The sequence below is a fragment of the Lepisosteus platostomus genome, chromosome 9 (assembly GCF_059453375.1).
Source record: "Lepisosteus platostomus isolate fLepPlt1 chromosome 9, fLepPlt1.hap1, whole genome shotgun sequence".
NCBI lineage: Eukaryota > Metazoa > Chordata > Actinopteri > Semionotiformes > Lepisosteidae > Lepisosteus > Lepisosteus platostomus.
This window is the reverse complement of record NC_142619.1, coordinates 38,768,026-38,793,498: the sequence shown is the minus strand read 5'-3', so window position 1 is coordinate 38,793,498 and position 25,473 is coordinate 38,768,026. Positions and strand designations below refer to the sequence as shown.

The following is a 25,473-nucleotide window of genomic DNA, read 5'->3' as shown; positions in this document are numbered from 1 at the left end:
TGGCTCTAAGAAAACCACTGGACTGATGTTGGCAAAGCCTACAGGATTCTAAAAAAACATTCCACTTGTGCATTTTTGCGTCCACAACTGAAAAGATCCAGTTCTGAATCTTCAAATGTCAGCAGAGGGCATTTCTTTGAACCCCAGAATGTACCTGGTCACTCTACAGCAATGCCAATTTGCATTTCTGGGAATTTTGACCTTGCAGTTCATGGACTGACAATAGCATATTTATCATTGTGTAAGCTAAACGTTCATCATAGCTTTTTTTAACATGTATTATTATGGATATACTATATTGTGTGTAAGTTATTTAAGAGAAGAGACTGGAGTTCCACAAAAAGAACAGATATACTATAAATAGATAAATAGCATTATTTTAAAAGAAAGCTGCCAAAAAAATGAAAACACAGAAATAAATCGGGAAAATGCGTATGGACAAACAAACGCTTGTCATTCATGTTAAAGCGGTGATTGTTTTTGGTATCCCTATAGCACATTCCTGCCCCATGAAGGGGGATGGGGAGGGTTTTTTGTTTCTGTGGCTCCTCCATGTGCATTCCAGAGACGAAGGGAAAAAAAGGGAATCAGACACTGCCTCGAGAGGAAAAAACAAAGGCCAAACTTTCACCGCTATCACAAGAGTAATGTAGGGCTCCCCGAAGTTTTCAAACTAGATGGATAATTGTCGCAACAAAATGTAAAAAAAAAAAACTTAAGCGGCTCACAAGACGGGAGGAAGGAGCTGAACCGTCTACGGGATCAGATTACACTGTTTCAGGGTTTTTTTTTTCATGTCAAAAGTTTTTTTCTTTCCCAAAAAGTTGGGGGATGGTGAATATCCCCTGTATGTGTGTTTGAAACGCCGTTAAATGGTTTGCGGAAACAAAATCAGAACGCGAAGTTTTTCCTCCGGGTTTTGTACTAAACCCTGAACTCGTTTATAAAGAGAATCTGGAGGTAAAAAAGAAGACTGATAAGAAATGATGAAGACTGGCTTAGAACTAATAGAAAGTGAGACGAAGCTGTAAGAAAATCGGAATTTACGTCAATGGCCATTTAAAATGCATTTCTCTGGATTAATTAAACAACCCTGTTATCGTTTTAACTTTTATTTCTTGCGATTTTCAAGGAATTGAAAGCTACTGCAAAAGGGAAAGTCTTGATTATCGCGGATACACGGACCTTGCTCGGCTTCTCTTTTCAAGATGTCTTCCCGAGGATATTCCTTTGTTGAAAGATTTGGGATGCTTTGGGTTTGGGGTGCCTACTTCTTGCTGTCCCATTTGGGAACAGCACAGAAAAATGACACCGGATTTAACGATTACTGTAAGAAAACATCAACCTGTGAAGCTCTAAAATACAACACATGCCTGGGCTCGCCATTGCCGTACAGTTACACTTCTGTGATTCTGGCAGAGGACTCGAGCTCTCAAGAAGAAGCCCTGGAGAAACTAGCCTTATGGTCCGGTAAGGGATGCGTTTACCTTTATGTTTGAGAAGTGGATTCACTCAGGATGAAGTACCTTTACCTTTTTTTTAAAAAAAACGCCCACCTGCTTATTTTGTGGGTGAATCTTAAAGTCGACAAGTCGTTCTTAAAAAGTGCGATTTGATGGACAATTCTAGACCAATTACATTAATGTAAATTGCTACTTATTATTATAAAGTACTAATAAAGGCGCATTTCCCCATGTACGCCCCACTTGTTAAGCTATATATTCAATTAACCCCAGGTCAATTAATAATGGCCAAACTTTTAAAACTTTCGTTGTTGCAGTGGATACTGCTAAGTGTACCTGCACTGCAGAGACTCACTAACGCTCGTCATCATGCTGCTTTCAAGTAACTGATGCTGTCAATGGGCTTTGTCTAGGGAGGTGGTATTGTGCGGAAGAATATCTGTACACATTTCAGAGCCGTATCTTCTGACACTGGTGGATGAGTGGGCCAGATTCTCCAGAATACTGCGCTTTGCACCGCTGTCAAACATATTGGATTAAAAAAAAATAATCAATTTGCCCACTTTGATACTCGCATACACTTCTAACAGATTGGTTAAAATTATTTTTTAAAACGTATTGCTTAAAAATGCACTGGATTGAGATCGCTGTCGCATTTGATCACTTTTGCAAAATTAATTGATCATCAGTTCAAAGGGCCTGCTCCGCTCCGAGAAATCTAACAGGTGATAATAGTGATGAAGAACGGGAAAGATGCCAAGTAAAATCCAAGCAGGGCACTTGTTGATTTACGCCTAACCAAGGGATCCTACTCCGATAGTTCCAGTAAACCGCACAGCTGTAGAATTGGGCGCTAAAGTGAAATGTTTTGAATTAAAGCATCAACCAAATAAATGAGTAATAATTCGTAACAACATAACTGCCGTGTTCCCGTCGTTGTTACAGAGTTCGCAGGCAACTCTGAAAACACAGAATGTGTGTCGCTTGAACAGTTGCGGCAGAAGTGTCTCTACATCGACGTGTGTGGGACAGATAATGATTCACATGCGTGGATTTCATCCATCCTTATACAGTTCAGTATTTATAAACTGGAGTTTGAGGAGTGGCGTCACTGCGTTGGAATCCCTTTCAGCAAGTACACGCACTTGCTGTGGCGCCGCGTTAAACCCGTTTCGGGCTAATGAACCTACACTGCGCGTTTTTGAATCACTGTGACCCACGAACTCATAAGTGGCTTCCATATTACCAGATACAATCTTTATTTGTATAGCCAGTGAAGGTTGAATCACACGGTTATATAGTTGAACATTTCTCATTAACCCACTAAGTCAAAACAACGCTCATCAGCAAGCTGTCAACGGTTATTTCGAAATACGTCGTTGCCATTGTCAGTATACTCCGAAATGGAAATGGTTAAAAAACATGCTTCCATTATTTCTAGGGTCATGCGTGTTCTAAACTAAGTTGAGTGGGCGTCATGGTGTCGTTAACAGTCTTCTGATTTGAGAAGAAACTTGTAGCGGTAGCCAGCGCAATGAATAGAGATTTAAAGTCACAGATGTTGCTACTTTTTCGGTTAAGGACAAAAAATAACTTTTATTTTACAAAGATGCTCGACAGTCTCTGCGTCTTTTATAGGATTGTAGACTAAATGCAGTAGATGGTAAAATGTGGGAATCAGACATTAATTCAGATACTGGATACATATCAGCTCCTTATCTAATTTTATAGAGATGTGTTGCATAAGATTCAACCCATCTCTCCCACTTTGTGTTTCTTGAAAAATACCTTCATGAAAATCCGTTTATATTTTTTTATTTTTAACAAATTCGTGTTTTGCTACCTAGAAGGTACTCCGTCAAAATGCACATCTTAATATTTTTTAATTCTTTTGCAGTTACCTGCGTTTGCATTATGACGGCAAATCCCTGAGACCAGGCTTTGTGTGGATTGTACCGTTTGTGTAAAATCTAGATCGGCAGTTCACGGGATTCGGCATTAAGACAGACCAAGGAATCCAGACCGCTTTGGTGTGTTGTGCTTATGGTAGATTCATAAATAGTTGGACTGGTTTCATAAACTCGACCAACTGGACTGATGTAATCCCATTGTAAATTGGTGAAGCTTCACGATTGTGTTTCTACAAAAATGCAAGTACTTGTGTAATGTGTTCTCTTTCTGTCTTCTGGTCTTCTAGCTTCTCTGTCCCTTTATAACCATATGTACTGTAAACAGGGGATCAATTTTCACGATTATATTCACCTCTGTTCAGTGACACCCACTGGTCACACCGGCCAATTATCTTTCATTCAACTCGGGCTGTTCATGATCGACTCCAAAGTCACCTTCAAAGACCGAGAAGATCGTGGACAGGTGAGCGTCACCGAGTTGAATGAATGGCAGTTGGTCTCGCCAGGTCTCAACTTGGTGAGTAAATGTAAATACACCTACTTTAACATTATTTCCAAACGACCTGTATCTGGTTTTCAGTAGTGTATCAATATATTAGTATTTGTAAAACAAATCCTACACCAGTTATGTAGTTCATGAAAATGTAGTACACACGTCCGTTACTTCTGCATATTGCCTTTCACGCCATGTTCAGTGATGTAATGTGAAATAATCTATATTAAGGAAAGCATGCTTTTATGCTTGTGTGGCACAGTGGTGCCGTGGTTAGCATTGCTTGGTTATCCAATGGCTTCCATGGTACGTCTGGTACTGGATACTAAAAAAAAAGTACAAAGTACATATACACCTACCTATGTTTTAAAATAAAAGTAAAAATATTTTTAAAATCTGCATCGAAACCTTTTTCACCTACTAAAGCATTCAAGGTTAAAACATTTTCAAAATTACAAACTGCGTAGCTTTTTGATAGTTTTAACCTTATTCAATAAACCACATTCATTAATCACACTTGCAGTTCAGTAACTTAAACTTTGAAGTTTAATAACTTAAACTAATATCAACAATAATATTTTTGAATAAATAAAACTTTTACCCCATAACATAAAGCGGAGAAATATATGCGTTATGTTTATCCGGAAACTAAAAAAAAAAAGATTGAATTAATGAAAGACGAATACAGTACATACTAATTTTGCAATTGGTATCAGTAGGAGCAGAATTACGGTTCTGTAGTGCAAGATGCAATCTTGTTTTTTACATGTTGTGTTCTCTTTCAATTTAACAGATGATTATATTTAAGGTGAATATGCATCAGACGTGTTGGTTATTTTATTGATCATGATAACGATCAATTATCAAAGTGATAATGATTGTCTAGGTATTATATGCTGAGGTTGCACCTTATTAAGTTCTCTCGTTATTTTCTCAAAGTACTCATGCATATCCACTCAATATTTCTGTGAGGCCGTTACCTTTCTCTTTGCCATGCTAGTTTATTAACCAATAGTTACCTTGGAAATAAAATACATCCGACCACCCTGCCAGTCATCATTATGGGGGTGGAAAATGACTCGTTTACGATCCTTACAAAAAAACATCTGTAAACATCTATCCAAGCATATTAATAGGGATGGGCTATCATAAATGCATCACAACATTTTGCGTATTACTAGCGCTATTATTATATGACATTTAGTTTTTATATTACATGTATATAATTTAATTATTATTATTTATTATGATTTAATTATTATATGACATTTATTATTATATGACATTATTTTTTTTTCGTAGTGATATACGGTGTAGCTAAAAAAGTTGTATACGTCATTGTAAGCAGCAGCTCCTTTTCAGCTTTTTACCGTGTGGGACATTAGTAATAATGAAGGCGAGTTGGTTCCGTTTCTTAAATTGAATTGAATTTCCACTGGTGCTATTTAGTTCAGGTGTCACCGTTGATCCTAAAAAAGTGCATTTCTTTAGGAAAATTCAACACTGGTTTAACTCTGCCAATAGAACAATACTATGTAAAGTGACACATCTTTGAGTTTAATTTCTCTTGTGTTCAGACCCTTTTGGCTCCTATTTCCTTTCTCATATATTAAACTTTGATAATACGTGAGTCATGTTGGTCTGCAGTTATGATTTTGTCTTTAGCTTATTTAATTGTTTCTTCGTGCCTAGTACTGATTTTGATTTTGGTATCATTTGTGAAATATTAATATTGCAAAATGTACAAGATTTCTTCTGGAATAGTATGTACAATTTGCTGCTCTGAAACCCCTTTAGTCTTGAACAGAGATAAGTACAGTATGAGGGGTTCTGATCCTCCACAAAGCCAATGAAGTACCTCTTCAGAATCCACAGTGAAATAAACTTATCTGAGAAAACATGCAAACGTTCTGGAAGTGCATCTAAAACTGAGACAAAACTGTGTTTATAGTTTGTTTTTGTTTTTGAAAACTAAGGCGTGAGACAAAAGCTGAAGGCAAAATAACTTCTAAACTGCTTCAGAGATATGGAAAGTACCTCCGAATCCCTGTACAAATGCACTTCCCAAATGGGATTTTGATAGAGTCCACATTTGAATGCTTGCAAGTGTTTTGTAGATGCAGATCAGGATTAACTCTTGATGTTCCTGGGTGTGGTTTAAAAGAAAATCCTTTCATCTCAATGAAACAGTGTAATGAGCATTCAAGCAGATGCTCACTCTAGGTGAGTTATAATTATAATGCTTTACTGGTTTTGAATTAGAACATTACTGGTTTTGCATTCTTCTAAAATAGAAGGCATTTTATATCATCCATCCTCCAATCAGTGCACTCAAAAATGGCTTTTTTGTATGGCAATAATGTTGTCTTATCACCTATATAGTTATTACATATATATAAACACATTTGAAAATTCTCTTTTGATAATAGCAGTCATTGAAACAGATGTTGGTGTAATAATAATCCTTCCCCCCACATAGAAGGTACTAGTTCTCAAATAGAAATTAGTGTATGAAGTTTAAAGAGACATCAGTTTATAGGGTTTCTATGAATTAAAGTTAGAAAGTTCTGGTCCTGGTCAGTTGTATAGTAGAACCAATATTTTCAATATGGAACCTGTAAGCATTATTAAACATGTATATCACTGGGTTTGCTCTGCTCACCACAGGTTTTAGGAATTACTTTTCTAGTAATTCCAGGTCGATATGAACAAGATTTGACACCATTGGTCTTGCCTGAGCTGAACAATGAGGCAGAAAACCACTGTTAAAAAAATGACAATTGTCTTGTATCCTTTTTTGAAAGCTGTGAGCATTGATACAGGAGTATGGCCTTGTTCGTTCCTGTTTTTATTTGTTTTTCAGGACAGAACAGGTGAAAAGCAGAGATGTGTGTTTTGGAAAACGTGTGAACAGTTTTAAGTGGGGCAGTGTTATCACTGGGCGCCTGTTTGGCGATCCGTCCTTTTCTCCCGCCGGACTTTCGGCGGCAGTCTGTGTGCTCGTCTTGTGTGCAGCGGTGGTGTGTGACTTTCCCATCTCTCCCTCCCTGCGCCAGGTCTGCGGAACGCCCCCCGGTGCTGGGCGGTGATCCAGCCCCTGCTGTGTGCAGTGTACATGCCCAAGTGTGACAATGGGAAGGTGGAGCTGCCGAGCCAGAGCCTGTGCCAGGCTACCAGGAGCCCCTGTGCCATAGTGGAGCGGGAGAGGGGCTGGCCGGATTTCCTCAAGTGCACCATCGACAGGTTCCCCGTGGGCTGCCAGGTGGAGTGTGTGGATTTGTAATTTCAGTGTCCATGAGCTGTAATATTGTAATATTTTAGGCAGGGTCATCAATACCGTTGCAGAGTTCTGTTTAACTATAGCTTAGTATTTTGCTTGTTTTTTAAATGTATCTGGTCTCCTTGGCGGTGAAAACGTTAAACGTTTGGTGTTGTGCTCTGGATGTTCCTAGCTGGGCATATTTGTATCTCCAATTGACGTTTGGAGAGATGGATGTTACCCCAGAGCTCATCTTTGCTCAGGGGTTCAGATGAGCCTTTCCTCCTCTTATAACTTTTAACAGATAGACATGCTGTACGCCATCACGGTCTCCAGGTGGTTTGAATGGGCTCTAGACGTTCAGAGGCTAACAGAAATACGGGAGGGTGGTGCAGCCAGATGTGTGGTTTGTGGCTAACCGAGAGCTGCTCTGGTTCGTCCCGGCAGAATGAAGTTCAGAAGATCAAATTCAACACCTCTGGGCACTGCGAGTCCCCGCTGGTGAAGACGGACAACCCAGCCAGCTGGTACGAAGATGTGGAGGGCTGTGGCATCCAGTGCAATAACCCGCTGTTCACCGATGAGGAGCACAGCGACATGCACGTCTACATCGCCGTCTTCGGCTCCATCACGCTGTTCTGCACCTTCTTCACTCTGGTGAGCGGCGTGCCCCTCAGCGGCGGGGCCGCTTTCGGAAAGCTCTCTCCAAGCAGGGCATCCCGGGGTGCTTGATGGTAAAAACAGCAGTGGAAGGCATAAGTTCAGCAATGAATCTGACGCAATAATCAGACGGAGTCTGAAAACTCAAGCTTCATTTAGATGATTCAATTGTTCCAGAATTCCTTTGGTAGATTTCCATCTAATTTATAATCTGCGAGCTTGGTTCTGCCACGGTACTTTCCAAAAGAATTCCCCAGCGGGAGACTTATTTTTAATTTTTTCATAAAAGCGAGACACCCGTATTGGTATATCGGGGTGAAACAAGGCAGGTTTCACCCAGTGCACGTGTACCAGAAGGTGCCGCTCTTCCTTCTGGACAAAAAACAGATACCCCACTAGGGGGAGTAGGAACATTGCCCTGTAGGAATGTGACATTAACAAATCCGGGCAAGATAAAGATTGTAAGAGTACTCTTAGACATCTACCATCACGAGTAATTTAAAAGAGATGATGTTCTTGATAGAACTCCAAATATATTAGATACTGGTATCTGACAGTGTGAACTGGTTATGAAACACAGCTTAGCCACAAATACTGTGTGCCCTTCTGTGCTGTTTCTCATTCAGTCCCTCTTTTCTTCCATCAGGCCACCTTCGTAGCTGACTGGAAGAACTCGAACCGCTATCCTGCTGTGATTCTGTTCTACGTCAATGCCTGTTTCTTCATAGGCAGCATTGGCTGGCTGGCACAGTTTATGGATGGAGCCCGCAAGGAGATCGTGTGTAAAAGTGATGACACCATGAGACTTGGGGAGCCGACGTAAGTGTTGTACATCTGAGTCCTAGGCATTGGAGGTGCTACATTGTTTTATTTATAATATTATTCTTCAAACTTCTGCTGTCTTTCTTTATCATTTTGATCTGCTCAAAGGGCCCTTCAGGCCTGACAGTACCTGACATCCTGGGATGTTTGATTTATTCTTTCTCATTCTGATGTGCTAGTGGGGTCTTCTCACCTCAGGTTTTATTCATTGGCCACTGAAACAAAGATTCAATTGAATAATAACAAGTCTCCCCAAAACAAATACTTAGCAATAAGATTCCAAAAATGACCAATAACTAAATTCAGCTACATTTTGTAATGGAAAATTTAAAGAGAGAAAACCAGTAATTGTGATTTATATCCTTATTTTTTTCCATGACAGATGTTCTGGTCGTATCCTTTTTGTTATAAGTCAGAAAGATCATTGACATACCTTTTATATTAATTTTAAGTAATCAACCAAGTACATTCTTCTGAAATATATATTACAAAATACAATTATTTAAGGTTATTTCAATGTATCTTAAAATCCATTGTTTGCGTTAGAGGTGAATTCTGAAACTGATAGCATGCGTTTCTCGTCTCCTGTCAGGCAAAATATCTGCATCAGTATCGTTTCTTTAATATTGCACTGGCGGGTTGGTCTTGCTTTGCAGCCAAGGAAAAGAAATGTGAAAGTTAACTGAAGATTGATAGGTACAGGGAAATAAAAACACACGCTTTCATGAACAGAAGTCAGCAGATTTGTTCCATCATGATAAAATCTATACCCCATTTTCTAATCACTTGAAAGGCACTGGTGACTTTCCAGGTCTGTGGCTTATATATTTAATTGTTGTCACACAATTCTTTATTAATTAATGCAAGAGCTTCACTGTGTAAAAAACATAAAAGTCAATAATGTTGAGAAGAATACCCATTTTTAAACTTTACTATGTTCACTTTAAAGTTACCACCATGTACCTTTGTTCTGGACCACAATTTTCAAAACAAGGGTTCGAGGTCACCCTGCTGGAACACTGCTGTGTGATGTTTCACCCTTCAGATGTGATATCAATCCAAGGTCGTTAAAGATGGCACTGCTTGTAAGAGTAGTAGTGTTTGCCCTGGAATCCTGGCTGAATTCTAATCTGGGACTGCGCATTGTGGCCTTCTTTAAATTTCCCCCTTCTCTATGTGATCTGCGGTGTCACGGGGCTTCTGGATGTCACCCCAGTGGGAGCTACACTTCGGTGGCGGGTGAAGTGCATCCCCTCTTGTGTGTAAAGCACTGTGAAATCATTTGAAACAGAAAACAAAACTATAAATATATATATGCATATAACTGTAGTGAACAGTGGTTTTGGCTTTAAGGACAGAAAAGATGAGAGTGCAGTCCTGTGCTCTTTGATTAAAATGTAAACCAAGGAGTTTTGTGCTCTAGTGTACGCCCTGGCACAAAGCAGAATAATTGGTAAGCTTTGTTTCTTTTTTTAGGAAAGTAGTGGGCATGATTGTTGTTTTTGGAGTACTAATCTTACTGGATCCTGAATTAAATGCAGTCTTTTCTGTCTACAAAAAGCTCAAAGCTCCTTTCCTTGGCAGTCTGACAGCTCCACGTCTTCATCTAGGCTAAGTGAGTTTGCAGACGAGCAGGTATAGGAGCTTATACACACACATACACGTCAGGGAAAAAGTCAGAGACATAGATTAACTCAGACAGCATGTTGTTGGACTGGGTGAGAAAACTGGAGTGCCTGGTAGAAACTAGAGCTTAGAGATCTTTTTAAAGAAAAATCAAATGTAATTTTTTAGCACATCGCAACTGTACCTTCACATCGGCATGTTGCACTTCAATTAGTTCTTTTACATTCACATCCTTTAGTTAACACTCTCAGTCATTTATATGAAGGTGTTCACAAATTATTACATTACTTTAACGTGCCATAAAAACATGAGAATCTTGTAACAGAGAAGAGGTCCTTCGGCTTATCTAGGTTGTTTGGTCGTTAGTAATTAGCAGTTAGTTAATCCAAGGATCAATTCCAGTTGTTTCCTGAAAGACGCCAGGGTATCAGTTTTATCAACATGGCTACGTAGTTTGTGCCATATGCTCATAACCCTGTTGATAAAGAAGTGCCCCCTGCTCTCAGTTTTAAAATGTACTACCCCGTAGTGGCCCATGTGTGTCCTCTGGTTTGTGTTTCATTGTTCATTTCGGAAGACATTTTCTGTGTTGCCTTTTTCAGCAACTTTGAGGATTTTTACTTATAATAAGGATCTGATCCCCTTGCAGTCGTCTCTGCTCGACACTAAGAAGGTTCACTTCCTTCAGCCAGTCAGTGTGATGTCAGTGTCGTGCCAGATTTATTAAGTATTGTATTTAATCTCTCCATAAGAGACTCTTTCTTTATGTACAGCTGAGTAAAAAATGGAAGTGAGAATAGACAACCAACAGACATATTGCTAAGGAGGGAGTTTCTTGGCTGTGTGGGTATTGTTGTACAGAATGATGTTAAAGAAAGTGTCAGAGTTGGTAAATGTATCTCCTATGATTCTGTAGCTTTAGGCAAAAGGCTATAGGGGTTTCAAAGGTGGTTAAAAATCATCAAAAGGCATTGCCACTGTCAACCTAATGGAAATTTCAAAATCAACAGTGAAAAACAAACTCTGGAATAATTTCATTACTTTCCATTCAATGTGCTCCTCTCCCTTACAGACATCCTTACATTGTGGTGTCAAGCTGTTGGTGCTGTAACGCTCTTCTCTGGCCGCGGAGTGTGAACCTGCCTGTTTGCTCTCAGTTCCACAGAGACGCTGTCATGTGTGATCATCTTTGTGATCGTGTACTACTCCCTGATGTCAGGGGTCATCTGGTTCGTCATGCTCACCTACGCCTGGCACACCTCCTTCAAAGCGCTGGGCACCACTTACCAGCCCCTCACCGGCAAAACCTCCTACTTCCACCTGATCACATGGTCCATCCCTTTTGTGCTCACTGTGGCCATATTAGCCATTGCACAGGTATCGACTTTTTGAGATCCATGAAATTCAGCTAGTGTGTCTTTCTTGTGTGTAATGTTGGCCATTTGGCTTCGTAATGTTTAAGATCTACATTCAACCTTGTTATCACTGTGACTTTTCCTCATATTTTATTTTAAAAAAAATCCTCACCTCACAACTTCTCATTGTCTCATCCTGCCCTCCGGTACAGTTCACTGGTAAAGGCAATCCCTTTCTGCGGTGAAAGGGTCATTTCTGACGGCGCTGTTGAGGCGTAACAGTGTAGATGATTTTTTTGTGTCAGATTTCCTTGGACTATAAGTGCTTCACACTTAAAGACTGAGAAACATGCAAGCACCGAGATAATAGCAAACAGCGATTTCAGTAAATCTCAGGCAGGTTAAGAAGCTTGTGATTTTTAAGCATCTCCTGAAAACCAACACTCCAGAAGTGGGTGTTCCTCAAAGATTGAGGCAGTGGAAAAGCAAGTCCCTGGGGGTTTTGAATAGAGCTTGGGATGATTGACCATTGGCTTGGCTGAAGATACATGTTATAATATCCAGAAAGTACCCGATGTAAATCCAGGAGTTTAAGAGACAGTCAAGAGACCGAGTCAGTTATGGACTGTAGCTGTGCTTCAGATGCCTTTCTGTGTGTGCAGGTGGATGGAGACTCAGTCAGTGGAATCTGTTTTGTCGGCTACAAGAACTACCGCTACAGAGCTGGGTTTGTCTTGGCACCTATAGGCCTTGTCCTCCTTATTGGCGGCTACTTTCTCATACGAGGTGAGTTTCAATGTGACATTTTGCTAAACATCATTATTGGGAAACTGACTCAAGTCTTGCAAATTACAGTTGGTGCGTTTCACGTTTTTTTAAAAATAGGTACTTAAAAAGATAGGTACATTTTAATTATCAGGCACCCCAGTGCAGAAACACTAGGCAAGACTCTTTTTGCAGCAGCTCTGAGTCCTTTGATTTATGTAACTGATCATCTTCTTTCAAGGTGTGATGACACTGTTCTCGATCAAGAGTAACCACCCAGGACTTCTGAGTGAAAAGGCAGCCAGCAAAATCAATGAGACCATGGTCAGGCTGGGTAAGCACTTCTTCTCATTGGTGTCACCTCTAGCAAACACCTTATAAATGGAGGAGTTAGTAGATTTAAATGCTGGACTGCATGTGTTGAATATGTTTATGTGAGTATGTTTATTTTAATCTGATGCACAGAGATTAATTCAGATGTCTTGGAATGAGTAACTTAACATTTATTCATTCTCTACAGGATATTTCCATTCAGCATTAATTATACTCTCCTCTTGCCAGGAAAAAAAATGTTACAGTGTAATTTGGCTCAGGACAAGCAAGCTGTTGGGTGGCAATTCATCTTCATCTCACATTGATGCAAAGTCTTGAAATGTGAATTACTGTAGAACATCAATCACAGCCAGAGAAAGTCTGAAGTCTGCAGATCTAGTGCAGGTCAATTGTTTTGTGATGCTGCAGCAGCTACTTGGTCTGTACTTAAGTTCTGTTTTTGTCTCATCAGGTATATTTGGATTCCTTGCCTTTGGTTTTGTTTTTATAACATTTGGCTGCCATTTCTATGACTTCTTCAACCAGGAGGAATGGGAGCGTAGTTTCAGAGAATATGTCTTGTGAGTTTTCTTTCAGCTCTTAAGTTCAGAATTAATTAAGGTGTAATAAAAAAAATCAGGTTTCATATCAGCAGTTTTGCCTTTCATGCAGTCCTTTAACTTTTGGAGTCGCCTGTCTCACCAGAAGATGTTGCTATGGCAACACTAATCATGCAATTCAAAAACCACCATAGTACATGCTTATGGAACTATTCATGCGGCTCAATTTATTCAGCTGTTTATTTATTTTGTGCTAAAAGGCTGGTTGCCAAAAAATCCCTTGAGTTCTAGCAGGACTGAATTCTGGTTTTGACAGCCATCTAAATCTCACTCCCTCAATAAGCCTTATTGTGAGTTTTTTTTCCACTTTTTCAAGCTCCTGTTGAGAAAAGCTCCTTTTCATTCAGTCAGGGAAGATGAAAAACATATTCCCTGCTCACAGGGGAAAAGTACCCTGAAACCTATGCTTCCTATTTCACAGGGGTTTGGACATCTGCTTTTCTCCAACAAAATTAGCATCATAGAAAGTGAAAATTACTTCCTTTGAAGCAAATAATTTCAATGCACTCAGCCTAGCCTATTCTGCTTTATTTTCCCTTCTAAATGTTCCTGAAACAAGCAGACAGACAAGAATGTAGAACTACCACAATCTGTCTTCCAAAGATGCTTTCAAATTGTACCATATGTGCCAATTAGCTCTCACAATTGAGAATATAAACATTTTTTTTCTCACACTTTTGTTTTGGGTGGGGAGCAAAGAGTGAGTCCCAGTACTGAAGCAGGGTAGATCTTGATTGTATTCAATGAAAGGAATAATATTTTCGGTGTTTTCCCTCCCTTTCCAGGTGTGAAGCAAATGTGACAATCGCTGTCCAGACTAATAAGCCTATTCCAGAATGTGCCATCAAGAACAGGCCGAGTCTGCTAGTGGAGAAGATCAACCTCTTTGCCATGTTTGGCACGGGCATCTCCATGAGCACCTGGGTGTGGACCAAGGCCACAGTGCTCATCTGGAAGCGTACCTGGTGCAGGTAACCCACAGTGTCTTCACCACACTTGGCTGGCAGCCACCTCTTGTGATCTTTTCCAGTCTTCTCTCCTTGGCCTTATTGATTTCTCGACACCTCACTTCGTGTTTCACTGTTCTTGTTTAACACTTGGCTCTGGTTACAACATTATTTGCAACTTGAAAAAACCCCATAAATCCCTACATTGTAGAAACGATAAAAACAGGACAAAATAATCCAAAATATATAGTATATTTAAGTTAATATTATGCAGTTTAATAGGTTTTGTGGAAAATTATTTGACCCAAGTATTTGGCATTGTACTTATTGTACTCATTTTTAATGTTCCTAAAGAGCACTCCGTGTAAAATTTAATTTAAAACAACTGCAAATGTTAAATGTTTGCTGCTGCAGTGAGTGTTGTCTTCAACTGCTGTCTTCTGTGCTGAAGGATCATTGGTCGGAGCGACGATGAGCCCAAGAGGATTAAGAAAAGCAAAATGATCGCCAAGGCCTTCTCCAAACGCAAGGAGCTGCTACAGAACCCCGAGAAGGAGCTGTCCTTCAGCATGCACACAGTGTCTCACGACGGCCCTGTGGGTAAGAGTTGCCGCAGTTCCCGCTGGCACCTGAGGAGCACAACTCTCTTCTTCAGGCTTTCCGTTACCTTGTCTTCAGCCCGGTCACGAGCACTGCTCATTTTCCGGATCCCTTGTGTGTTGGGGGTATTGTCACGCCCCACACTATCCCTTGCAAATGGCGTTACATTCCCAAAACCACTGTTTCACAATCTCATTCCTAATTGAACCCATCACATTCCACAAATTCTCACTCCTGAACCAATTATCCAACCACATCCCTTTCCTTTCAGTATTTAAACTCATCTCACACACCTACCCATGCTCACTTTTGAGAAGCCTCTTGTAGTATTCTCCTGTGTGTGTTTCTAAGCCTTTTGACTGATCTCCTGGTACCAGATCTTTGCTCCTGCCTTTTGACCACGCCTTTTGGATTTCGTTTTTGGATTGTCTTTTGGATTTCTCTCGTTACCGGACTCTTTGCCTCCCTAATCGACTGGATTTCGTCTTTTGGATTGTTCCTGTGCTACTCCCGCGTTCTGTTGGATTCACAGTTATGCATAAGGATCCTCCTATTCTACCTACAGATTCCCTGACGGGTATTATGATGAAGTACTCAAAATAGAGAAAAGCACAGGAAGACTTGGTTTGGATGTTTGAGGGAAAGAGTGGAGTGGGTCAGGAACATCTGGGTCATGTGCATCTAGGTGATTTTATTAAGCGCAGAACTGAAAATAGTTGAAGGCTGCCTGACAATTAAAAAATAGCGTGAGCACCTTGTCTTGTGGGACAGCTATGATACGGTACAGGTATTGATATCTGCACCTCCTGTGGCTCCTGGGTTATTAATAGAGCCTCAGAGGACCTTATGTATGAGAATAAGCTCTGAGTAGTGTGTATTATCAGAATAGCCATCAAGGGATCTTGGATTACGAGCGAGAACCTGGAGCAGCTCTTTCATAGTAGAACCACAGGGCCACCATCTCTAATAGAGTTCTCACTTTTATTTTTAGACCCTTTACCAATGAGACATTCCTATGTAATGTAGTATGGAGTGCAGCAGAGCTTGGACTTCAGTAACAAACAGTTTAATATGCTGGTGCATAGAAGTATTGTCCACACAGTGAACAGAAGCATGCTGTAGAACCAAAACAGCATTTTTGTGTGAGTTATAGTGAAAACTGTTCTAAACATTTTTCTAACTGTATGAATTAAACGCAAAGGTTTGATCTTACCAATTTGCTCAGGTGACGTTTTGTGCCATTGGGTTTAGGATAACTCCTGGTTCCAGTCATTGGTCATTGATGAGGAGAGATCAAGGAGAATCAAAGAGAGAGCTTGCAGAAGAGATATTATGTGGCTTGAGCTCTGGGTGTACATCTGGGGACAGGAAATAACATTTATATACCTGTGTGGAATGGAATAGAATTTGCTTTAACAGCTCCTCACCTTCTTACAGTTTTAAAGAGCTCAAATGCAAAATGTTGCACCTTCTTTTCATCGTTATCTAGGAATTTAAGGAACCAATGTTCAGCATGAAAACATACTTTCATGAGGCCATGAACTCCTGCACATCAAGACTCACATAACATGCTTTATCACCTGGTTAGACATTTTAATTATTCAATTACTGAAAGTCAGTTCATATTATTCACTTCTGATGAAAAGAAGTGACTTTTATACCTTACATTCCAGACAGTTTTCACAAGTACTATACAAAATCAAGTTATATTTTGTAAAATGTTCATATCTTTTAAATATGTTTGTGAAATATTTATGATGGCTTGCTAAAATTAAAGGCATAACAGCCACAGATTCATAACCACCAAATCCACTCACCAACAGTAGATGCAAGTAAAAGCTACAAACTTGGAATAAGACAAAAAGCATGCTGATTTTTTTGTTCTTTTGTGTCCCCAGCTGGTATTAACTTTGACTTAAATGAGCCATCAGTAGACATGTCTTCCGCCTGGGCCCAGCATGTTACCAAAATGGTGGCCAGGAGAGGCGCCATCCTGCCTCAGGACATCTCCGTAACCCCCACGGGCACACCAGGTCAGAGAGCGTGTGGTACCCTGGACAGGCCTGATGAAACGTGCCTACTGGAGGACTTTCAGAGCTTGTTGCTCCAGTGCAGTTTTTAGAGAAGAAGAAAAAGCTAAAGAAAAGCCTAAAACCATTTTAATGCGGCAAACATATTTTATTTCTGTTTTAATGCCTGTGTAAGAAATCTCAGAAGTTACTTTTGGATGATGTCTATGTATGCAGGAATACCCAGAGTATTTGCATAGACTCCATTGAGATTGACAAGGTTATCCTGGGTGAAACTGCCAGAGCTTTCATGACATGGCTCATTAAAGGCTGATGAACGCTTAAGCTAGATACATCACCCTTTATAATTACCCCACTTTAAAAGAGTCTTTCACCAAGGCATTGGGGATTGAATAGCCACCCTGGGCCTTGCTTTGGGTGTCTCTGCTCTCAGGGCTGATCATAAAAGATCATAAAATGAATTTCTAGATTCTATGTTGGGCTGGACACCATTAGAGTCACCAATAACCCTTCTAAATAAATCTTCCTCTTGTGATCTGGGGACAAATGGTGCAGTTGAAGCTTCTTAAGAATGCTTAAGGTTAGATTTTCCTAACCTTTCTTTAAGGTTTAAAGTTGGGAATCTAAGTATTTTATGAGTAGGGTGTAGTACTGTAGGCTTTCCTCTCCCTTGGACTATTGCTCGTTCCCCACAGGGAGTGACGGCTCCCCTGTTACCCTGGCGGAGCAGCGTGTCTGAGGAACCCGTCCTGTAACTAACGCCCCTGCTGTCTTTTGTACAGTACCCCCCGATGACAACAAAAACCAGCTCTGGATAGTGGAGGCTGAGATTCCCCCAGAGCTGCACAAAAAGAAGAAGAAGAGGAGGAGGAGGAAGAAAGAGGTGCGCCCCCTGGGGCCGATGGAGGAGATTTACGACGTGGGGTACCACCCTGAACACGCCTCTAGCGCGGTCCCCCGCCTCCCCAAGCTCCACGGACATAGGAGCCTGGTGGCCAACAGGCGGGAGCAGCACCACGAGGAGCTCCTGCCCGGCTCCTTCCCCGAGTTCAGGCCCTCTGCGCCTCCTCCGCCTTACCGTGAGAGATACCCTGCCTCCTCCGCGGAGTACCGCCGGCACGCCGCTCTCAGCCTCATCGCCGGGCCCGGGCCACAGGACGACCCTGGCTTTGCCGGGAGCGGTCTCCTCCGCCTCCCTCCGAGGCAGGGCAACGGAGTGCTCCGCCATTCCACTGGGGAGGTGGGGCCCATCCCAATGGGCTCCGGGGCCGCGTCCTGCGCGCCAAGAACTCCGGGCAGGAGGGCAGGCCTGGCTCCCATCCACTCCAGGACTAACCTCATGGATGCAGAACTAATGGATGCAGACTCAGACTTCTGACAGAAAAACTTAACTATTGTTGTACAGCTTGAAAGCAAGAAGTGCTGGATAAACCTTATGCCCTATGGGCCCACGAAGAAGGGTAAATCATTATACTCTCAGATGACTGGTTATCAGTGTCTTCTAGTTTGTATAAAAAGGGAAAATAGCCACAGGAAACCTGTTCTGAACACCAAAAACGATATGCCCCTTGTCCAGTACATGGACAGGAGGTTGAGAAAATACAGAAGTGTTTCCTCTAGCTTTTCCGCAAACTGTTGTGTACAGTCGTAGATTTGTATTAACTCACAAAAATGGATCCCATTGCAGACTTGAGGTCTCTGCAATATGAACAGGAGCAAGGCTGCTGTGGTGCCCTTTCCTCTGACGATGATCTGTTCAATTTTTTTGACATGGCTAGATAATTAAGGTTTAGAGGGACTTTATTATCATCGTCATCCAAATTTGCTTTGAGTACGTCAACTTGAAACCTTGTACAGTTTAATAGGAACCATGTCCTAAACCGTCTTCCCCTGGATAGCACACACCATTTTGCTGTTCTTTTACCGGTTTGATTGTGCAGACTGAAGAATGGTGCCTCTTATATTTTGTGCAGTGAAGAAGAAAAAGGTTCTGTTTTAAGAACGTCGATAAAGATTATAATCAATTTTAAAACATTTAAAATCAATTTATTTTAAAAGCCAGGAAGGGGAGTTCTGTTTAGATTTATTAGATCTTAATTTAGATGTTTCAATTGATGATAATCACGCACGTAATTGGTGTCTTTTTTAATTCGTTATTTTTGGTGTTCTTGCTGTCGGACTTTGAATTCTCCGGAACTGTCTGACACTCGTGGAGCTGATTCGGTAAATACACCAAATGCCTCTGAAGAACAATATAGGACAGGAGATAAAAAACCATCCTGCTGGTTTCCTCGTGTTTGCTCAATGACAACATGCCTGACAAATACAAGGTCATTTCATTTTCTCAACAGCTACTGCTCGTGGTACCGCTGTGTGGTCTTCCTGGAGCTGCAGGAGATGCAGCTGTGTTTTTTTGTGATGGCAGTTGCCTGATGCCAGGCCACATTAGTGATCATATAACAACCATGGAAGAGGAGAGAGATTAACTCTTGTTGAGAGCTCAATGAAGACTGAGGCACAGCAGCTCTTAGACTTGTATTTGTTTTTAAACTTGCAGTGTAATCCATTTCATGTTGTATAATATAAATGTTCTATCTGTATCATTTGATAGAGAAAGGGTTATTTTTGTATGTTAGCGCATGTGCACCTGTGCTTTTAATTATTGTATAGTCAGCTAGTTTACATCAGCATCACTCTAATAGTGTTATTTAAGCTATGTTTGGTTGTGGTAGTGTTTTTGACAAAATGCTTTCTACTTCTGTGAAAGCGCACAGCTGTGAGCATTTTGAACACTTACGTTTTCATTTCAGCTGGGATGATTAACCTCGCTAGGTTAAATCCAGTTTGATAATCACCTTTAGCCTTTTGTTTTTGTGAAAACAAGAGAGAGTCTTATACGGCTTTACTGTTTTGCAACTCACAGAGTACCAGCATGGTAATGGGTATTGTCCACTTTGGTGACTAGTTTATTTTTAAAAATCACTAAAATGTGCATTGCTGTAGAGTAGTCCAACTGATGATTTAAAAATGTGAGTGATGTATTTGATTTCCTAACACTTAGATTGGGGACTGCACAGTGGGTGTTAACATGCAAGTGTCATCCCCATGTTCACTTATATTTTTCTAATTGTCCCGAACTGGGCACTTCTAAATCATCCCAGATGTCCCTTGACCCTCTCAGGCCTGCCTGGTGCCATGACCATCACCATGATGAACAGCTTTCTGGTGTTAGGTTGATGCCGTAATTCATTTAGTTACTGCAGGTGGAAAAGCCATGGGGCATTAAAACAGATTACTCTGCATTTTATATCAAAGAAAACTGTTGCAGCGCATGTACTTCTGTGACACTACAAAATCTAAAGTGTGCCACACATTGGTATCATCCAGTAGTACCTAAGCTGATGGGAAATCACATATTTTGGGTTTCATGTTTTGTCACCCCATGTTTCTTTAAATTATAAGTGATTTTTCACCCAAATTATATCTAATAGTCATTGATTAACAGGTTCCATCTCTCATAAAGACTTCGAAAGTAAATCTCTAATGGACCTTACAGTATATTAACTGTATATATCAGGAGTTTCCACACATGATTTCACTGTAGGTCTGTCTGCTAAGCTTGCTATTATTATACTCAAATTTCCCACTGGTCCTACAGCCAATTTTAGTTCATATGAAGTGAACAATCCTAGACCATTAGCACAAGCAATTTGTCTTTCTGGAAATAGAAAACCCCAAGTCGTTTGCTTTGTCCTGATTGAATTGGGGTCATATTTTGTCTTGGGATCCTAAGGAACTGTTTCTATATACAAACCATTTTTTCATACATGTACATAATGTATTTGGAAAAAAGACACCCTACAGAGGTGAAGAGGGGTAGAGGGGTTGGAGCTTAAACAGGTCTATGGGATGAGCAGTTTGGGTCCACAATTCAGGAACCATGAAATTTAATTGGAAATATAACTGCTAAGAGTATAGCTGCTCTAGGAACAGTTCAATCACACATGATTGAAACAATTCAATCATGCAATGTCAGTGTTTCTTAAATTATCATCCCCATCATGAGTACAAGCCTTTTGTTCTGTTTAGTATGCTGGTAAAAAGTCTTGATTTGAAGTGATATGGAGAGTATAAAAGCTGTCAGTTACTCAAGAATGTAAAATGAGACATCAAATCTGTTTCTTACCTGCTGCTCTTACTAAAGTCTTTGTCTTCTATTAATCTTTTTAAAGATGATTTTTTTTAATTCACAGCATTGTTTAAAAGCTATCAATCAGTTGTATTTTTGTATGTGTAAATAAAATTCCCAAATTTAGTTTGCACTGCTGTTTTTTTCTATTAAACGGTAAAATTAAGCTGCAGCCATAGAAGAACAAAGTGTTGCACTTATGGAACTAGAATAAGTGTTCTAACTAGAACACGTAGCTCATTGCTTATCCTGGAGAGCTACAATCCAGCTGGTCTTAGAGGTCACTGTTACATGCTGGCAAAGTACCAAGAGTATGACCCAGACAATGCAATAGAGATCAGTAGTTCTCTTGTTCTCATCTTGGAACTCAAATATTAACACAAAGTCTTCAGTCACCGACATCTTGGGCAGCTTCGTAGTGTGACTCTGTGTTTAGGCTCAATTGTCTCGGGTATCTGCCTATAGAGATGCTATCCAACAGAGTCCTGGTTCATGGCACTGTTCTGGCTACCTCACACAGCTGCTGAATGGGAGCACACGTTTTAACACAGAGGTGTCCAGCTGTCAGGTATCATGATCTTCAGGAGTGACATCTGGCTCCTTTGAGACGTTACTGATGCTCACAGCCTGTCTCAGTCAGCTTTAAATCTTCAGTGTTTAAAACGTTGGACCAGTTGAGCTCGGATTAGAAAAGTAATGGTTCAATGAAGTCAGGAATAGCCCTTTAGGGTCATTGAAAACTGCAGGATGCTGGTATTTTCATTTCAGATAATTTCTAAAGTATTTTCTATTAGGACAACAAAACATTTTAAGGGTCTTGAATTTGATGATTTAAGGTTTTTCGGATTGAAACAGATTGTTCTGAAAATAGCTGTTGAAGACAATTGCTTAATCAACTGTATTTCTGAGTGAGATGGCAGCTTTTCACCATCTTTTGAAATACCCAGAGCAGAGGTGATTTTCTTTTAAGTTTGTATTGATAAAGAACTGAAAAATTCTGAAGTGATTTTGCAGCCGATTGATACCTACAGTAAACTGATAATTAGCTGGGTAATAACACTCAAAATTTTCATTTCCTGAGGGCTATAAAAAAGGGAGGAGAAGCAGCCTTGTCTGTTGGAAATACCCCCATTTATTTAACGTAAAGGTAAAACAAGCTTTGGAAACTTTATGTATTTGTAAGTTGGACTAATAATGTTATTTACTTTCCTGGAATAAATCATTTGGATAAAGAGACAGTTTTGTCAGATTCAGTCTATACTGGAGAAATGTAATAAGAAGCATCAGACACAGATGTTCCTATTTGACATCAGATTCATTAAATTAGTTTTCCCTTAGTTCAGCATTTTCACTGAGGCTCACCCTTTTCCCTCTAATGTAATTTTATGCTGATACAAGTGGGTTACGTGCACACAAAATCAGCTTCGTACTTGTAATAATAATAATAATTGCTTACACTTATATAGCGCTTTTCTGGACACTCCACTCAAAGCGCTTTACAGGTAATGGGGACTCCCCTCCACCACCACCAATGTGCAGCATCCACCTGGATGATGCGACGGCAGCCATAGTGCGCCAGAACGCTCACCACACATCAGCTATCAGTGGGGAGGAGAGCAGAGTAATGTAGCCAATTCATAGAGGGGGATTATTAGGAGGCCATGATTAGTAAGGAAATTTGGAAATTTGGCCAGGACACCGGGGTACACCCCTACTCTTTTCGAGAAGCGCCCTGGGATTTTTAATGACCACAGAGAGTCAGGACCTCGGTTTTACGTCTCATCCGAAGGACGGCGCCTGTTTACAGTATAGTGTCCCCATCACTATACTGGGGCATTAGGACCCACATGGACCACAGGGTGAGCGCCCCCTGCTGGCCCCACTAACACCTCTTCCAGCAGCAACCTTAGTCTTTCCCAGGAGGTCTCCCATCCAGGTACTGACCAGGCTCACACCTGCTTAGCTTCAGTGGGTTGCCAGTTGTGAGTTGCAGGGTGATATGGCTGCTGGCAAAGACTTGTGACCAGACTTTAATTTTTAAATATCTTCAGAATTTTCCCTAAAGGCATTATTGCTCTGAAGTAGTACATTTCCAGAGACAAGGGAATAAAAAATGTGGGTACGTGCTTTGAGACATCTTTCCATAGGTTCCCCCTATGAAGAAAAAAAATCCTTACACTTACACAGTATATAGCACTTTACAGGTAATGGGGACTCCCCTCCACCACTACCAATGTGCCTCATCCACCTGGATGACCTGACAGCAGCCGTAGAGCACCAGTACTCTCATCACACACCAGCTATTTGTGGGGAGGAGAACAGAGTGATGAAGCCATCTTCATCAGATGGTGAATGATTAGGAGTCCATGACTGGTAAAAGCCAATGGGAAATTTGGCCAGGATGCCAGGGTTACACCCCTACTCTTTTCAAGAAGTGCCCTGGGATTTTTAATGACCACAGAGAGTCAGGACCTCGGTTTTACATCTCATCTGAAGTACGGTGCCTTTTTACAGTAGGTGTCCCCATCACCATACTGGGGCATTATGATCCACACAGACCACAGTGTGAGCACCCCCTGCTGGCTCCACTAATCACTTCCAGCAGCAACTTAAGTTTTCCCAGGAGGTCTTCCATCCAGGTACTGACCAGGCTCACACCTGCTGAGCTTCAGTGGGTTGTCAGTTGTGAGTTGCAGAGTGATATATGCTCAAAATGTGGTCCTAGCTTTCTAGAAACATCTTGAAAAGAGAGTGTCATGCAAACATATTTGTCAGGTAAGGGTTACAACAGTCCATGAAAACAGACCATAAATATTGTGTCTTCAGAGGACTCAATAAGCTACAGGAATGAAAGGGTGCCAGAGTAACAAATTCTAACAATTCAGAACAAAGACCTGAAGACCTGCTCCACATTAGCAGTTGAATTTTAACAGCTGTCAAGTTTCTGTCTTGAATGAAAGGCCAGATACGTAAGAATTCATCACAGAGGGAAGGGTTAAAAATAGTCTTGTATTTATTGTATTCCCTGAACAATGATTAAAATTACTGCTACTTTTTGTTGTTTCCTGCTACAATGTGCATAATATTATTTTAATGTAAAAATATTGTAACTATAAACACCCAGCAATACTTAAAAATATTCATTAAACATCAATATTGTCTGAATAGTTTCCCCAATTTGACTATAAAACACTTATGATATGCCTGAAATGAACTTTGATGGATTTCAAAGAAGTTTAAGGCAGCAAATAAATCAAAACATAAAAGTCATAAAGGCGACATGGTGAGGCAGCGGTTAGCTGGATTGTCAATCCCAGCCACAGACAAAAATTCAAGTCAGGAGTCTGGGGAGTGCACTGGACAAAGTGCGGAAGTAAGACAATATCAACAATACCTTAAGGCATTTTCCCAAAAATCTGTAGAGATGAAACGTGGCTCACTGGGTCTGAGCTTGTTACTGCAGTGATGCCCCCACCTGTCAACCCAGAAAGTGCAGAATTCAGAGGACAACGGAGGGCCCAGCCTGCGGGTCTGGCAGAGTTCACAGCTAGGAAGTGTCTAGGAAGTGGCACTGACAGCACTTTGTGGCTCTGAACTGTGTGGTTCTGAAAGTGATCAAATCTCAGCAGCAAGGGGTGTTAGTGGGGCCAGCAGGGGGCGCTCACCCTGTGGTCCATGTGGGTCCTAATGCCCCAGTATTGTGATGGGGACACTATACTGTAAACAGGCGCCGTCCTTCGGATGAGACGTAAAACCGAGGTCCTGACTCTCTGTGGTCATTAAAAATCCCAGGGCGCTTCTCGAAAAGAGTAGGGATGTAACCCCGGTGTCCTGGCCAAATTTCCAATTGGCCCTTACCAATCATGGCCTCCTAATACTCCCCCTCTATGAATTGGGTACATTACTCTGCTCTCCTCCCCACTGATGGCTGATGTGTGGTGAGCGTTCTGGCACACTATGGCTGCCGTCGCATCATCCAGGTGGATGCTACACATTGGTGGTGGTGGAGGGGAGTCCCCATTACCTGTAAAGCGCTTTGAGTGGAGTGTCCAGAAAAGCGCTATATAAGTGTAAGCAATTATTAATTATTATTATTAAGGGCCAGAACAGAGCAGCCCTCAATACATGGGCCTTTTGACCCACATGCAGAGCCGTTGGCTAACCCCTTCAGATCTCCCACTTCCACCCAGTTTAATATCTGGCACACTGTAGGATGAAATGCTTCTCCGTTTCCCCTCCTCATAAAAAATGTTCCAAGAGCTGTTAAAGGTTTCTGGGACACCATTACATCTCAGCTACAGCCAGAGGTTTCCAAGTTGCCTGTGACTTTTGTCTGACCGAAACACCTTGTCCGTTCTCAGTGGTGAATATCTTGTATCATCTTGGAGTCCCATGTACTTATCGTGCTGGTGCAGAAGAATG

The 25,473-nt window shown here is 41.0% G+C and overlaps 1 protein-coding gene across 1 annotated transcript; it reads left to right on the top strand.

The window, feature by feature from the left end:
- Nucleotides 1-544: 544 nt before the first annotated feature.
- smo (smoothened, frizzled class receptor) lies at nt 545-21,177 on the top strand. The gene is made up of 12 exons (XM_088644940.1): nt 545-1,470; nt 6,923-7,128; nt 7,573-7,782; nt 8,432-8,604; nt 11,391-11,610; nt 12,251-12,374; nt 12,595-12,687; nt 13,138-13,246; nt 14,071-14,256; nt 14,684-14,832; nt 16,731-16,865; nt 17,645-21,177. Exons 1-12 carry the CDS (start codon nt 1,209-1,211, stop codon nt 18,238-18,240), a joined length of 2,463 nt encoding a protein of 820 aa, XP_088501066.1. The 5' UTR covers nt 545-1,208; the 3' UTR covers nt 18,241-21,177.
- Nucleotides 21,178-25,473: the final 4,296 nt, after the last annotated feature.